The 14,675-nt window shown below is 44.5% G+C and overlaps 1 protein-coding gene across 1 annotated transcript; it reads left to right on the top strand.

The window, feature by feature from the left end:
- The first annotated feature begins 9,663 nt into the window (after positions 1 to 9,663).
- Positions 9,664 to 11,974, top strand: LOC127156497 (protein piccolo-like). Its single transcript, XM_051099383.1, has 2 exons — positions 9,664 to 11,065; positions 11,099 to 11,974. The coding sequence occupies exons 1-2, from the start codon at positions 9,664 to 9,666 to the stop codon at positions 11,935 to 11,937; spliced, it is 2,241 nt and encodes a 746-aa protein (XP_050955340.1). The 3' UTR covers positions 11,938 to 11,974.
- The last annotated feature ends 2,701 nt before the right edge of the window (positions 11,975 to 14,675 follow it).

Here is a 14,675-nt window from a genome sequence, read left to right as displayed (position 1 = left end):
TAGCGCAAGCTCATGGAATGCGTGGAATCCCACAGAAATAGAATGCGGCATCCGTTTACTGTAGCGCTTGTGCTCAGTTACTGAACGACCGATTATAAAGGGATTACGTGTCGCACCGTTCGCTGCTAGTTTACACCAATACTCCCGCTTCTAGACTAGACAGTAATTTCCTTAGCAACAACTTTTTACTTCAGTGTTCGCTTGACTTTCTGTAGCGCATCTGCCAAACTTCCCGTCAAAACAATAGCAAGCATTTAGACACGATAAAGTATGATACGTTTTTTTGTTTTGTTTTGTTTAGAAAAATTAATATGAAAGCTTTTTGTTTGCTGATTGGCTGCAGTTGGTTTGAATGCCAAATTTCTAAAGAGTATATTTAAAGGGGTCATCGGATACCCATTTTCCACAAGCTGATATGATTCTTTATGGTCTTAATGAAAAGTCTATAATATACTTTGGTTAAAAATTCTCAATAGTTATGTAAAACAACACCCTTTTTACCTTGCCAAAATAAGCTCTGCAAAAATCATCTCATTCTGGTCGAGGCTGCTTTAAATGCAAATGAGCTCTGCTCACTCCGCCCCTCTCTTCTCTCTGTGGAGAGATGAGTCTGTTTACTTTAGGCGCATTTAGCCGCTAAACTTGCTAACTAGCACATTGTTAGGAAAGGCGATCGCAAAGATTCATTAAAAAACCTTATTCTCACTTCTGCTGTAAGTGAAGCTGGATCATGAATGATTAGCGCGAACATAGATATATGTAGATCGGGAGGTGCATTCCCTTCACAAACAAACATAATCTACTGCATCTTCAGTGGCTTAGATGTTGGGAGTAAATGACGACCTGTAACGCGGACTCGTGGGAAGCGTGTAAGATCCACTTGCGAGCTTTAATAAACAGATCGTAGTCAAGACAGGCAGGGTCGATATCCAAACAAACAGTTACATCCAGGGCAAAACAATAGCGTAATCCACAAAAACAGGCAAAGTCCAAAAACCAGAGAAAGCAGTCCAAAAAGTAACAAATAAACAAGGAAATAAAACTAGACAAAACTATGGCAATGAACGAGGCAAAACTATGGCAGAAAACAAAGACAAAACTATGACCATGAAACAAAACCGTGACAAAAAAACAAGGCAATGAAATTAGAGAAACGCTTGGTAGAGTCCGCTAGAGCAAAACAATACTTTGCGCTCTCTGTTTGGTTTAGGCCTCCTTTTATAGCCACCAAACAGGAAGTAACCAATGAGGCAGCAGAGGGAGCAGCAACAGTCAGTTCATGGGTAAGGGCTCCCTCTGCTGGCTTGGTGTTACATGACCACTACGTTCATTATTACATCCAGCAACACAATACCTCCCTCAATCGGAGATATTCTTGTCTAACTTACATCCCTGCTCTGGCATCGTAACAAAGAGAGGGCAGACTGTTGGAGCTGATCTGAGGTAAAACACCCATGTCAATCAACTATTGTGGGAGCGGCCTCGGTCGGTGTAACACCACAACAACAGGCATCTGAGAACGGCTTGATTTGAAAAAGGGAATGTTATTTTTACAGATTAATTAAAAACCACTGCATGGATTCACCTCGTAAGAGAAGCAATGGCGGATAGAGCAGCGTTTCATCTCTTTTCATGATTCTGCTGTGGAAACGAATAGAGAGAGAAGAGTAAGAACCAGATTAAACGCAATACTTGAATTTAAATTTGCTGTTTTAAAAGAGAAAAATGTTTATTGAGTTGTATTATTCCCATAAAGTAATCGAGGAGCTGGGCAAATTCATCTGACGAAATCCATGTAAAACTGCCTTTATGTGGTGCATGAGGGATTAATTCTAACTAATATCGCTCATTTCTTGGTGAGTGAGTTCATGATTTATTTCATATGCTTTATGGAGTTAATATTATTTACTTTTTTGAGAGTTGAGTGTATTCAAATGATGCTGTGATTATATGTTTTGTAAAAAATGTTGAAAAAAGTCAGTAAAGAGGTGAAATAAGAGTTTATTCATTGGTTACATTGAAGATTTATTGCTTTAAAAGCATTTAAGCTATTTGGGTGATAAGTGTAACATTTGTAAGGTAACTTACATGGGGCTTTATGCTAACTATGCAGTCCTATGTGTTATTGGCTATGAGCTGATTGAGTTCACTTACATTAATTGAAGGTGTTATTCTTCAATATTAACGTTATGTTAAGAAAATGTGAAAACACAAAGATGTGAGTATTGAAACTGTGTATATTACTGTGTTTTACCAGGTTGAAAATGTTCAATTGAAGGTTAAACTTGTTAAACAGGAAATAATTGTGATTAATTGTGCTTTTGCCTTGTTTTGCAAGGTTGGGTTTTTTCCTTTTCTTTTCCGCTTTATTTAAGTTCCTGTACCTGAATTCATCTTTAGAGTTGGATGAGGGGGTTCCTGGACTTCTTAATACGTGTGTTGTTTCTGTCATCTGCAAGGAGCACAATGTTGGCAGAAACTGGTGAGCCAGACCACTTTCCCGAACTTGGTCAATTGTTGTAAAGCATCAAAGTGGTAGGACCATTTTGTGTTTTTTACACTTTCCCTGGACATTGTGGTGGAAGACAGGATCGATTTCCCTTTTCCTGTCTGGAGTCGCATTTCATAAGTGAACCTTGAACTGAGTTAGACTTCACGTCCTCAAGTTCATTTACCTCACGGACATTTACATTGAAGGGTCTTGAAATTGTATTGTTTTTTTATTAATTTACCTGTATTCAGTTTTATCGTTGCAGTTGCTTATTTTGTTGTATATTTGAGTTTCATTGAAAGGGTTGTGGAAAGAAACAATTCAAGGGATTGATTCAAGTTTTATTTCTTGATACAGAGTGTAATTGAGTATATTAATTCTACAGTAAAAGGAAAGAAACAATGTAAATCAAAAGCTTATAGCTGAGCTTAACCAACCATTTTCAGAAAAAATACAAGAGTCAGTTACGTTGAAGCTGATTTTATTTCAATATTTCCTTTAAGAAAAATAACAGCCTCTTGTGAACTGTTTATGTTGTAACTTTATTTGTTTTGGTGCATACAATCAAATACAGATAAGAAGAACCTTTTACCTTTTGGTAACTACAACCTGGTGTTGGTGGTTATTTCCCTTGTCTCGTTGCAACACTGGTTTACAAGTGAATGTGATCTTCTGATCTGGTCCATGTAAAGAGGGTTCGTGCTCACGTAGCAGTGTGGTACCTGTTACAATTGGTGAGCCAGCCAGGAGCCAGTTCTTGCAGCGAGGTTACCTGTTAAAGAGACAGAGAAGGGAAATTAGTAGGACGAGGCACAATTTTGTGAAACTTTACCGTTTAGCTGTTACAATGGACATCGTAAAGCGGGAAAATGTGAACGTAGCAAATGCGCTCATAGTCGAAAGCCTCACGCTGACTGAAGTAGACAATGTGCTGGAGATGTATTTGCAGAGATATGGTTCAATTAGCTCTAATCTGGTAATTGATGACCCAGATTCAGAATTTCATAGAAGTACCATTATAGAATATAATCATAACTCAGTAATACAAAGTTTGTGCCCTTTGTTACCCTTAACTTTAGGGAGTCTCTCTGACCCAGCTGTTACCTTCCAAGTGCGTGCCTAAGCTACTGTCTACACTCAGACTCTTCTGTCACTGAGGGGTACCTTGAGTAATTGAAAGCCATTGCTAAAGAGAGTGGTAGAGAGTGGTAGGCCTTACAAGTTATTCTGAGTGCGGCAATCAGACGAGGTGGTGTAGCAGGATGTCACCGGTATCTTTTGAAACATTTCTCAACTGTTGGGACAGTTGTCTTATTGCTGACCTTCAGCTTGAAAAAAGGGAAATTCAACCCCCCCACTTTTGCCGAATTAGCAGTGCTTATTCGAACCCAGGAAGACAAACATGCCTCTAAAGAAGAACGGATGAGGAAGCACCTTGGGATGGCTAAGTTCTCCAATGCTCACCCGTCACGGGCAGTAGCTAACCAATTGTCAGCCTGTTCATGTGAGGTGCCCAACTTTGATGACAAGTCCGAAACTACTCTCTTAAAGAAACAGGTCGCAGAAATCCAAGTCCAAGTTACTGCTTTAAGGCAGTCTCATGATCAGAAGAATCCAAAGAGTCATTCTGAAAAGGATGAGTTGACCACATTAAAGAAGATGATGGAAGAATTATGCACCCAAGTAGCTGCAGTGAAAGCATTAGTCATCCAGGGACTGAAGAAAAGCAATGCAGATGAGTCAGAAATTGGCAGGCTACAACGTCAGATTGCAGAGCTCCAAACTCAAAGTGCCACTCAGAAGATGCATCTGACTTATCCCACGCAAAGACCGCATGAGACAGAGACAGACAGAAGTCCCAGGAAGGGCCAACTAAGATCTAACAGACCACAACCCGGGTACTGTTTCCGCTGTGGAGAGGATGGTCATCTGGCTATCAACTGTGAATTTTGCAAGTCCTGCAAATCCTTCCAAAGTTGAGGAGAAACGACTTAAATTAAGAGAGCTACAAAGTCAATGGGACTCTTTGTACGGAAAGCCTGCCCAGCCTTTAAACTCAAAAAAGGGTCTCTGTAGCAGGGCATATGGAGACCAAACGTTCAGACTGTCGCCCTGAATGTTACAAACTGACATCTGGTGTAAGCAGCCATAGAGTACCACCATCGATCCGCTTGCCAAAAGGGCTAGTTGGTTGCTTCAACTTTGGAAGAGGGTGACCGCGTTCTTGTAAGGAATGTGCGATTGAGAGGAAAACAAAAGCTGTCTGACAAATGGGAACAAGATGTTCACGTGGTTGTCAGAAAAGTTCAGGATCTGCCAGTATATACTGTACAACCAGAGGGAAAAGGGGGTCCTCTCCGCACATTGCACCGTGATTTGTTGCTGCCCTGTGGGTTTTTGCAACCACGCAAATCTGAAAACCCACAAAAGCAGAAAGTAGTCAGGAGGCCTAGAACCAGAGCTTGAATGCTCAGAGTCTGCAGATGAGCAAATTCCCTGTTATGTACCTGGAAGGACTTTGGGCTCTGAAACTCAAATTATTACGGGCCACTTACCTCGAGAAGGCGAAGTTGACTTACCTGTTCTTGATCCTGATGGAGAGAACTTGCCGACTCAGGAACCTGTGGAGAGTAATCCAGAAGAACCTGTAAAAGAATGCTTACCTGAATGGAAACCTGTGGAAGAAAATTTGGATGGGTCTGAATCAGATTGTACTGCACCGGATGTCTTTGTGAAGCAAAGATCAGAACCAAAACCATCCCATGAGCCCTTGAATGAATTCCCTACTCAAATGGCTGAAACGGCTCCAATCAATTCTGAGTCACAGATTGAAGACGAAAACATAATCACAAATGAAATGAGTCGCACTGAAAACACCCTAAATTAAGACAGGGGCACTGAAATTGAAGACAGTGTTGCCCCTAGACGTTCACAGAGAGAGAGACGCCCCCCTTAAAAGTTTGAATATCCCCAGTTAGGGAATCCACTAACCTTAGTGATTCAGTCCTTGTTGCAGGGTCTAAACGAAGCATTTAGTTCTTCTTTAGAAGAGTCAGTTGTTGCTCCTGTACTTCATGTGTAGATGCAATGGGACGTGCACATATTCCAAAGGGGGGAGGGTGTAACCCAGGTTACTAGCCCTTATCCAGCCTGAAAGAAAAAAAAAGGATATTACGATATCTGTATATATAAACACTTAAGAAATGATGAGTGTACATGAGTGTATAAATGATACATAGAACTGAATAGCTCATATCATAAAACTGATTGAGCTCAATAGCTTAATCACAGTCATGTCTGTTGAGCGTGTGAACACTATGGCCAATCAGCGATGTTTAAAAATCGGCTCAACAGCGCTCAAATGTGAGCAGGAAATGGACGTTTTGAAAATCTCAGTACCGAAAGTACCAAACCTGGTACCTTTTGACAACTCTACTTGAGATATTTAACGTAACGTTGAACCTTGTGTATAACAGCTAATCATTAGCTTGTTTAGAAATCGTGACAATAATTAAAAACAATTATTTCTTATTAAACCTCATTTAAATAAATGAATATTTGAATATTTTAAGCCATTTTAAGAAGGCATGGCTGAGTCTAAACTTTTATAATGAATGCCTCTTTGCGTTTGCAACTTTACAGATTTTATATATGCGCTTACAGCTTGTAACACTCCAGAAAAATATGAAATCGCATCATATGACCCCTTTAAACAGTCTGAATGCTTTTAAATGCCACTGAAGATGCAGATTCTGTGCCACCTCGGCATTGCAAACACAAATTTTGTGGATACTGATTTCATTTGACTGGTGTCAGCCCCATACATGATGCATACATTTAATCTTATGAAGTCTCATAAAGGTAAAAATCAATTTAAACATATTGGAAAGGTAAATTTCTGTTACTCTTACAAACTAACTGTCGCCCAGAATATGAAGAATATCAAAATCTTTGGGAATCATCTGTCCATCTAGCACAATAACAAGCTCAGCAAAATATCATCCAAAATATCATCCAAAAAAATATAGAGTTAATCTGTTTGAAAAACTCATGTCTTAGTGTAATGTCAATTTCTTTTCTTTTTTTTTTTATTAAAAATGTAAGGGAAGGCATTTTGACAGACCTTTTAAAAATGTTTGTGGTTCGGTGGCACCCTTAAAGTATTTGAAGTATCTTGTAACTGTGCCCTTTTATAATAGGCACATGCTTGTTTTATGAATGCATTGAATGTGTTATAGTCTGTAAGGCTGATGCCATTTGTCTGAACCGAAGGAGGGCCACAGTCTGGGAACACAAAGAACTCCTACGAGAATCAACACCAGAACTCGGTCTCACAAACCTAACTTCCTCATGCAAAGAACACACCCCGCAGAGAGAGACAGAAATATCACACCTGATAGTGGATTCCCCATATCCACTTCCTCCACCATTGCTCCCCCTTAATCACCCTCTTTTCCCTTTGAACCTAGAACACTACAGAAATTGCCAAGAATCATTTAACTCAATCAATGTTTACAAGAATGTACCAAGAATGTACTAAATCTCTGATTAGATGGAGCATGGCACATCAGATGAGATTGTAGATTTCTGACTAACTGCTTGACTTTAATTAAGTTGTTATGCAGTTGCATGAAATATGGGGGGCTAGAGAAAATACTATTGGAGTATTAGCATGGTTCGGGCTTATTTCATAGTACTGGCCATAACCTCTGGTTATAGTCTCAGCTTTATTCAAGTTGTTATATAGTTAGACTAACTATAGGGGGCTAGATAAAACACGATTGAAGTATTAGCATACTTCGTAGTGCTAGCCGTAACCTCTGATTTTGTTTGAGCTTTAACTAAGTTGTTACATAGGTGACTGTAGGGGGCTAAATAGAACCACTATTTAAAACATGACAAGCATGAAGCTGTCTACTAAATAGTTAGTCATAACCTCTGATTAAAGATCAGACTGGAGAGTTTGTGATCGTGGGGTACGCGAACACCGGCCGGCGTGATACACCCTGAGCGACATAGATTCCTAATGAACGAGTAAATATAAAGTAAAGAGTTGAATAGAATGATCAAACATTCATCTAAATTTAATAACAAACATCTTTCAAAACCTTTTTCATTTTTGGAGTCAGATGAATTAAAGAGGTCAAACATATAAGAAAATGTATTCATTCTAATGTTGTTGCAATGCACAAAAGGAAAGACAGCAGCGTGCAAGAATCCTTCTACCGCACCATTGGCTGCCGTCGTTGGACCAGTGGGTGGACCTTACAAGTCTCAACTGCATTTGACATCATAAAGTAATGTTACTTTCAGTTTTATTTTTCACACTTTTAAACTGCACCCTTTGTTATAGACATTAGATTTAGAAGTTAGTTTAAAATTACTTAATTTACTAAATCATTAGTGCTATAATTGTGTATACCGCTAATCCATCCATTCAAGTAAAATTAACCTAACACGATATGGGTGGAGCTACTCACTTAAATACTGGAATGTAGAGATAACTAAAAACACAAAGTTTTTTTTTATTTTTTAAGTAAGAGAAATTAATTTAGTGTAACCACTTGCCTTAAAAAATTGAGTTAAATCAAAAAGTCCTTTTTTAAATGTGAATGAATATTTACTGAGTGATCCACTGTAACACTGAAACACTTTTCAAGTTTCCCCCCAAGTTCCTAGCTGTAGATGGGCAGAGCTCAAAATTAACTGGTGCTCCCAAATTCAAAAAGTTAGGAGCACCACATAAAATTTAGGAGCACCGAATGAATATTAGGGAGCACCACAACTGCCAATTGAGAGGAACGGCCAGCAACGTCCTGATGATTAATAGCTTCACCAGTCGAACCTGATCCTGAATTCTTTACCACACACTTCTTTTTAGTAATGCACTGATCTTGATTCTTCATGGCTGATTTTTTGCTTTACAAACAAATGCACTGATTTTGAAAGCCTTTTTTTTTTTTTTTTTGTTAATAATTATTTATTGCCTTAAGAAAGGCACAAGAAAGAATGAAAATACGAGTACATGAACAAATGTTTATTTTCTCTATTACAGGTCAAACTCTCTGTTGCCATTTAAATTAGAGGCAACCACTGCATTTTTAAACTTAATCCACACAAAGATGCTACATGCATGAGCCGTTTCTAAAAATGAAATTAAAATTAGATTATAATTTCAATATCTGAAGCAAATCATAATGGTCTGACAGACTTTAGCTTTGTGAATTATGCTACATAAAACATCTGGGCCAAACCGCACATGAAAGATAACTTACTCCAGTAATCAGGCACTGTTTGACAGGCTTTTTATTATATATTTATTTATTTTTTTTTATGTGTGCAAGCTTCAAATATAAGTGCATGTTGGAACAGCACACAAATGAAATGTTTAAGTTGTAAGGTTTAAAGCACATGCAAATAATGTACTTGTGTGATTTCAAATAAGTGTAGTATTTAATAGAATGCTGTGGAGTAAACATTTGAGTGAGATGGAGGCGCCAGAACTGCAACTGATAGAATGTGCGCTGTAGCATGATAGGCTTACTTTATTTCTTCAATAATAGCAGATCGTAGGGATATTTTAATCGTCAACAATCAAAAATGTTCATATCGCACACACCTAATTGCAATGCAGTGCAAATTCGGAACAGGGATTGGTTAAAAAAAAACATTTGGAGCAAAAAACATCCGTTTCCGAGTTCCAACGGAGTGCATTAAAGCTAAAAATGTAAAGAGGAAGTTTAATTGGTTATGTAAGCTAATGTTGGATAGAACGGCTCACAGTATCAGTGTCAGGATTCTGTCTCGTCTGTTATGTTTTTCCTAGTGTTTTTTTTCCCCTATGGTTCTTGTACATTTGGTTTAGTCTGTGTTCCCCCCTTTGGTTTTGTGCTTTTTGGTTTAGTCTTGCCCTTATTTGTACCTCCCCTCGTTTGCTCGTTTGTTGCCACACCCCTGTTTCTGTGTATTTATAGTCTTGTCTGCTCACACCCGATTGTCGGTCGATGTTGTTACTTCGTGTTTTTCCCTGTTCCGTGGATTTATGTTTGTTTTTGCTGGACTTTTTCACCTTTCTTTAATAAAGTGTTTTGTTATATTCCCGTGTTCCTGGCATCTCTCTGGATCTTCGCTCCTGCACACAACCGTGACAGTTCGACCGACCGGAACTAAAGATGAGTCAGGCTGAGGCTACACTGTGGGGAATACGGCAAGGTGGTCGTGGGTTGGAGCGGTATGTGGAGGATTTTATCGAGTTATCCCACCAGGTAGGCTGGCCCGAAGCTTCTCTCTCCGCTGTGTTTGTTTTGGGGTTGGATGATGAGACGATACGCTGCGATCTTCCCGCTAGTAGTTTCTCCTTGATCGAGCTAATCAATCTTATTCTCTATTTAAACGGATCTGATTTTGAAGTAGAGGTTCTAAGTCCGATTCAGTCTCATCTTCCAGTCCCCTCCCAGACGCAGCGCAACGTGCCAGCCTGCCCTAAGCCGAGAACCTCCACATACCGTCCTAACGGCTCGAACCGCCAGACCAGTCCCACATCACCAGTCATCCTCCAGAGCTCCACTGTGGTCCTCAGCCCGATGCAGCCGGCTTCCTCTCCGCGCTCAAGCCCGCCGGCTTCCTCTCCGCGCTCAAGCCCGCCGGCTTCCTCTCCGCGCTCAAGCCCGCCGGCCACCAGGCCCACGCCAGAGTCTGCACGCAAGATGGCTGCCACGCCAGAGTCTGCACGCAAGATGGCTGCCACGCCAGAGTCTGCACGCAAGATGGCTGCCACGCCAGAGTCTGCACGCAAGATGGCTGCCACGCCAGAGTCTGCACGCAAGATGGCTGCCACGCCAGAGTCTGCACGCAAGATGGCTGCCACGCCAGAGTCTGCACGTAAGATGGCTGCCATTTCAAAACCTGCTCAAGTCACGTCCACCAAGCCAAAGCATGTTCACGCCATGCCTGCCGCTCCAGGGCCTGCTCACGCCATGCCTGCCGCTCCAGGGCCTGCTCACGCCATGCCTGCCGCTCCAGGGCCTGCTCACGCCATGCCTGCCGCTCCAGGGCCTGCTCACGCCATGCCTGCCGCTCCAGGGCCTGCTCACGCCATGCCTGCCGCTCCAGGGCCTGCTCACGCCATGCCTGCCGCTCCAGGGCCTGCTCACGCCATGCCAGAGTCTGCACGCATGATGGCCGCCATCCCCAAACCTGTTCACAAGATGGCCGCCATCCCAGAGCCAGTCCACAAGATGGCCGCCTTCCCCGAGCCTGTTCTCAAGATGGCCGCCTTCACAGAACCAGTTCACAAGATGGCCGCCTTCACAGAGCCAGTTCACAAGATGGCCGCCTTCACAGAACCAGTTCATAAGATGGCCCACGTGCTGGACTCACCCCTAATGGCTGTATGGGGAGCAAAAAAGGCGATCCGTCACGTCACGGCCACTGCTGCACAACCACGTCAGGCAACTGAGTCACGTCAGGCAACTGAGTCACGTCAGGCAACTGAGTCACGTCAGGCAACTGAGTCACGTCAAGCAACTGAGTCACGTCAAGACACAGCTGCTGTTCTCCATGAGTCAAGCCAAGGTACAGCTGTTGATCTCCATGAATCAAGCCAAGTCACAGCTGTGTTCCAAGAGCCAAGTCAAGATACAGCTGTTGTTCCCCAGGAGTCAAGTCACGCTGCTGCTGCCGCCGCCGCGGAGTCAAGTCGTGCCTCAGCTGATCTTCACAAATCCAGTCTAGTCACTACAAGTCTAGCTTCCAAGTCACACAACGTCAAGGCTGTCGTTTCTGAGTCGAGTAGGCTCACAACTGGTCTCCAGGAACCACGTCAAGTCACCAATGCTCTCCAAAGGTCTAGTCAAGTCACACCTGCTGTTCCAGCACAGTCAAGTCATTTCACAGCTGCTGTTCCTACAAAGTCAAGTTATGCCACAGCAGCTGTTCCCTCAAAGCTAAGTCTGATCACAGCTGCTTGTCCCACATCAAGTCAAGTTACAGCTATCCCTTCAGAGCCAAGTCAAGTCACAGCTGTTTCACTTGAGCCAGGTTACGCCTCATCTGACCACCCAGAGCCTAGTCACATCTCGTCTAACCACTCCGAGCCTAGGCATGCCTCGTCCGATGGCCCAGGGTTGAGTCACGTCCTGTCCAACGGCCCAGTGTCTAGTCACAGCCCATCCGACATCCCAAGGTCACGACCTAACATGACAGCCAGCGTATTGGACCCACCACAACCACCCGCTGCGGCTCTTCCTTTGATGGCAGTTGCTATCTGGTGTGTATGGGCTGCACACTGTGCCCCTGAGGCCATGTCTGTTCATACGTCAGTTTCTGAGGTCGCATCTGGTCACCACCCTGCTCCAGAGCGCTCGTCTGATCACAAGCCCGCTCTGGGACCACCCTCGGTCGGGAAGCTGCGCCAATGCCTCCAGAGGTGTCAGCCACGGCTGTAGATCCTCCAATGGAGGCGGCGTCCCTCAACAACCTTTCTGCTTCTCCCCCTATTCTGTCTGCCTCCTCTATCTCTGCTTTCCCCAGGTCCCAGGCCAGGAGACGGTTTCCTGCTCCGCTCCAGCTCCCGCCTGGTCTCAGGCCTGCTCCAGAGTTCCTGTCTGGTCTCAAGTCAGCTCCAGGGCTCCTGTCAGTTGGTGAAGCTGTGCCAATGCCTCCTGAGGTGTCTGCTTCTGCTGTGGATCCTCCTTCGGAGGCAGCGCTCCCCCACAGACTCTCTGCTTCTCCCTTTCTTCTGTCCACCTTCTCTATCCCTGCTCTCCCCAGGTCCCAAGCCTTGACGCAGTTGCCCTGGAAGGCTCCTGAACCAGAGCCCTGTCCAGCGCGCCCTCCTGAGCCGGAGCCCTGTCCAGCTCGCCCTCCCGAGTCGGCTCCTCCTCCAGCGCGCCCTCCAGAGTCGGCTCCTCCTCCAGAGCGCCCTCCTGCGCGCCCTCCAGAGTCGGCTCCTCCTCCTGCGCGCCCTCCAGAGTCGGCTCCTCCTCCAGCGCGCCCTCCAGCGCGCCCTCCAGAGTCGGCTCCTCCTCCAGCGCGTCCTCCAGAGTCGGCTTCTCCTCCAGCGCGCCCTCCTGCGCGCCCTCCACAGTCGGCTCCTCCTCCAGCGCGCCCTCCTGAGTCAGCGCGCCCTCCTGAGTCGGCTCCTCCGTCAGCGCGCCCTCCTGCGCGCCCTCCTGCGCGCCCTCCTGCGCGCCCTCCTGCGCGCCCTCCTGCGCGCCCTCCTGCGCGCCCTCCTGCGCGCCCTCCTGCGCGCCCTCCTGAGTCGGCTCCTCCGTCAGCGCGCCCTCCTGCGCGCCCTCCTGAGTCGGCTCCCCCGTCAGCGCGCCCTCCTGCGCGCCCTCCTGAGCCAGCACCTTATCCAGCGCTCTCTAGGGCTGGTAGAACCCTAATTTCCCCCAAGGAGTTTTTGGGGGGGGTACTACTCCCTGGATTATCCATGGCCGCTTGGACTGTGTGCGCGGTCATGGCCCCTGATCCTCCTGATCCACCATGGCCGCTTGGACTGTGTGCGCGGCCATGGCCCCTGATCCCCCTGATTCGCCATGGCCGCCTGGTCAATACTCCTGGCCATGACTCCCTGATCTCCCAGACCCGCCCTGGAGGCATTAACCTGCTTCCCCGCATGTCTGCCTTGTGCGGCCTCCAGGGCGCCCACCCTCCCACTCCTAGGTGTTTAGTTACGGCGCGAGTCGCGCCTTAGGGGAGGGGGGGTAATGTCAGGATTCTGTCTCGTCTGTTATGTTTTTCCTAGTGTTTTTTTCCCCTATGGTTCTTGTACATTTGGTTTAGTCTGTGTTCCCCCCTTTGGTTTTGTGCTTTTTGGTTTAGTCTTGCCCTTATTTGTACCTCCCCTCGTTTGCTCGTTTGTTGCCACACCCCTGTTTCTGTGTATTTATAGTCTTGTCTGCTCACACCCGATTGTCGGTCGATGTTGTTACTTCGTGTTTTTCCCTGTTCCGTGGATTTATGTTTGTTTTTGCTGGACTTTTTCACCTTTCTTTAATAAAGTGTTTTGTTATATTCCCGTGTTCCTGGCATCTCTCTGGATCTTCGCTCCTGCACACAACCGTGACAATCAGCTCATAGCAGTCATATGCTGTGCAGTACTTAGTGAAAGTTTTGTAAAGAAATGAAAACGAGTTGCACCACAACAATTACTTGCACAAATGCTCCCAAATATATTTTGAGGTTGTGCAGATTAAATTCCGGGAGCATATGCGACCAAAACAATAATTGAAACAAGATGTTATAAAAGCATGAGTTACAGTTTGGAAGTTAAAAAACAGATAAGAATAAAACCACTGTAAGACTGCGCCACGAAAGCCCACAGATCACTCCAGATGTGTCGAGAGGCCCTAATGACTGACCAAATAAAACGTGGCACTTGGGTGTAATCAAACCATACAAAGCCATAGATTTCCCAGAACCAGGTTCTGTAAAGATTTTACAGCCAAATAAACTTACAACCTTCTCAAGGATCTTTGAGATAAAAAGTAGATTAGAAATAGGGTGAAAGTTAGAGAGGAAGAATCTAGGTTTTGTTTTAAGATATCAGGGAAGGAGTTAGTAGAGAAGCATTTGTTAATGTCACCTTTATTTATATACCGCCTTTAACAATACAGAATTGTGACAAGGCGGCTGTACAGTATTAAACAGGAAACAGTACATCAAGGCAAACCAAAGGCAACATTAAACACTCACATTATAGGTAAAGGTAGGTAATCAAAAACAATAAAATAAAATGCAATATTGTGTTAAGAGAAAGTGTCCCCAACTAAGCAAGCCAGAGGCGACAGCGGCAAGGAACCAAAACTCCATCGGTGACAAATGGAGAAAAAAACCTTGGGAGAAACCAGGCTCAGTCGGGGGGCCAGTTCTCCTCTGGCCAAAGTTCCCGTGGTCTTGTGCCGACAGCCGTCTAGGTGATGTGGTCTTTAATGTGGATCCGTCTCTGGGGCTCATCTAGTTGATGTGGACTCCGCTGACATTCAGGGCTGTAGAGGTCGTCTCTAGGTGCTGATCCACCGTCTGGGCTGGGTTCGGACTGGATCCGGGGGACTGCAGTGACCATCTGATCTGGATACGGACTGGATCTGGTGGTTAATGTGACCTCGGAATAAGAGAGAAACAGACTAATATTAGCGTAGATGCCATTCTTCTGACGATGCACCGAGTACATCGGGTG

The sequence above is a fragment of the Labeo rohita genome, chromosome 25 (assembly GCF_022985175.1).
Source record: "Labeo rohita strain BAU-BD-2019 chromosome 25, IGBB_LRoh.1.0, whole genome shotgun sequence".
Taxonomy (NCBI): Eukaryota; Metazoa; Chordata; class Actinopteri; order Cypriniformes; family Cyprinidae; genus Labeo; species Labeo rohita.
The sequence above is the reverse complement of the archived record's forward strand: the minus strand, read 5'-3'. Positions and strand labels throughout refer to the sequence as shown.